Raw genomic sequence first — 2500 nt, forward strand, 5'->3', positions numbered from 1 at the left:
CATTAGGTCAATTGCACTCGCCCTACAGGCTCGTGCAATTTGTAGTCTTTGCAAAAAAATTTCAAGTGCTTATTTATTCCAAATTGCACCAGAAAAATCATGTGATTACTTAAAAATGTAAATGATAAGATTCGAGATGGCCAAGCAGAAGAAACGCATGCGTATCACGCAATCAGGAAAAACTGCTCCATCCAGGGCTCGAGTTTGATTTCAAAACAAAAGATTTGATTTCTATTGTTTCTAAACCGTTCAAAATATATTTCTAAATTGCACTGTTAAAACTTTAAACTGATGTTACACGGTATTGCACTGTATTACAACAAAACTGCACTGCTTTTTTTGGCCAATCAGGATTGAATAATTTTTCGTGTATAGAGTGGTTTTGAATCAAGTGTCGAAAGTAATTAGCGAGTTACTTTGGTTTTGCATTACTTCACTCAGTGATTTGGATTTTTTTTTCCTGTATATTATTAGGTATAAATAAGCAGTTGCATTTTCGTTAGTCTGAAAAAATTACTGTACCCGCGTGATTATTAATACCACATTACACGAGAAACCATGTGATTACCTATACTTATATATCCTGGACTGGTCAGCAATAAAAGGCATTCAGTAATCATGCACTCAAGTTCTATTTCTTTGTCTTTGTAAAGCTCTAAACGCAAGCGGCGATCACTAAACAACCTCATATTCACCGAGGATCAAGTACATCTTTTGCCTGGTTACCCAAAACAGGTTTCTCAAGTTCCTCTTTTGGCCGTCATAGCATTTTACTTACAGACTCCTCTCGGATCATCAAGCTCCGTGATAAACAAGAATGTTGTGGTGACAATTGTGAAGTCTTCTGTGGCGGAAATCTCCTCTGCTCTCAATGCAACCATCTCAAATGTGCAACAACTCATTGAAGACACAGCCACAACAGCATCAACATCAGCAACAACAATATCACCAAGAACATCACCAACAACAAAGACCTCAACAGAAACACCAACTGTACCAGCAGAAGAGGAGGACCCCAATACCATGCTATATGCTATAATTGGTGGTGTTGTTGGTACTCTTGTGTTTGTCATTATCGTCAGCTTCATTGTTTGGTGCCTGTGCAGAGGGAAAAAACGGTAAGCGGTCTGACAAGCACTCTCACTCGTTATGTAAAACATTTTGATGTGTCTTTACTAGATGCTTTTGCGAAACCTTTAAACTTCCTTAGAGTATTAAAATAAAACCATGTCGTAACTTCAGAAAGCAGCCGAAAGCACAGCGACAGCAGCAATCTCAAGGCCAAACAATGTGTTTTATTTTTTTTGGTTAATTCTTTTTTACATAAGGATAAATTTGAGGTTTTGTTTTTCATTCTCTCTATTAACGTTTAGCGCCATTTCTATCAATTTTATTCATGACAATTGTGAAGTCGTCTGTGACGGAAATCTCCTCTGCTCTCAATGCAAACATCTCAAATGTACAACAACTCTTTGACAACATAACTACAAAAGCACAAACACCAGAACCAGCATCAGCAACAACAACAACAGCACCAACATAGGCAACAATATCAGCAACAACATCACCAACAACAAACAATTCAACAGAAACGACAACTGTACCAGCAGAACAGGAGGTCCCAAATACAATGCTTTATGCTATAATTGTTGGTGTTGTTGGTGCTCTTGTGTTTGTTATTGTCGTCAGCTTGATTGTTTGGTAGCTATGCAGAGGAAAAAAACGGTAAGCGGTCTGACAAGGGCCCTCGCTCGTTATGTAGAACACGTGGATGTGTCTTTAAGTTTCCTGAAAAAAGGAACCTATTGGATTTTCTCTAAAAATAAAAACAAAACAAGTTTTGTTTTTGTTAACAGTGAAAGGTCGGTTCGTTGTGAGGAAAAGAACGATGCGTTGGGCCTGGAAATGGGCCGTGTAAAGCGTGTTGACAATATTGGATACTACAATGACGGTTGCGCGTAAGTAAACGCTATCATACAAACCATATTAGCTATATTAATTCAATCAGGGCCAGAACCTCCACAATATATGCCTTCACTCATCAATTCATATATCAATATACTAGTCCACCTCCCCTAACCCCTAGCTTAGATGAGCTTCCTGAATTCAAACAGAATAGTGTCTCCGAGAGTTGCTCTTTTCGCGGCGGAACCGACGAGAACAATAGTGACGAGTGTCATGGTTTGTACATGACATATTTCCCTTGAAATTCCCCTTTTTGTAGATAAATAGCCGTTCGAATGTCCTATGTTAGGTCCATTTCAGATAATAAAATTTCTTCACACTCGCACTATTAAACATGTATCTTTTAAGGAAAAGTTCAAACAATTGACACATTTTGCAACGTGGGGAATTACATTTAATGCCTTGAAATGTAAGATACGTTTTTTTTTCTGCAGCCGCGGGCAACTGATTCCGTTGTAACTCCGGGTTCGTGCTGGATTTTATCCAGGGTGGACTTTCATATACTGGACCAAAATGGGGGAATACAAAAGAACCA

The 2500-nt window shown here is 38.5% G+C and overlaps 1 protein-coding gene across 1 annotated transcript in view; it reads left to right on the forward strand.

The window, feature by feature from the left end:
- The window catches only part of LOC138026820 (mucin-like protein), a 15608-nt gene that overhangs the window by 12061 nt on the left and 1047 nt on the right, over window positions 1–2500 (forward strand). The window contains exons 9-10 of the mRNA XM_068874276.1: window positions 654–1118; window positions 1857–1958. Coding sequence (XP_068730377.1) covers window positions 654–1118; window positions 1857–1958 — 567 coding nt within the window. The remainder of the gene's footprint in view (window positions 1–653; window positions 1119–1856; window positions 1959–2500) is intronic.

This window comes from Montipora capricornis, chromosome 12 (genome assembly GCF_036669925.1).
Source record: "Montipora capricornis isolate CH-2021 chromosome 12, ASM3666992v2, whole genome shotgun sequence".
Lineage (NCBI taxonomy): Eukaryota > Metazoa > Cnidaria > Anthozoa > Scleractinia > Acroporidae > Montipora > Montipora capricornis.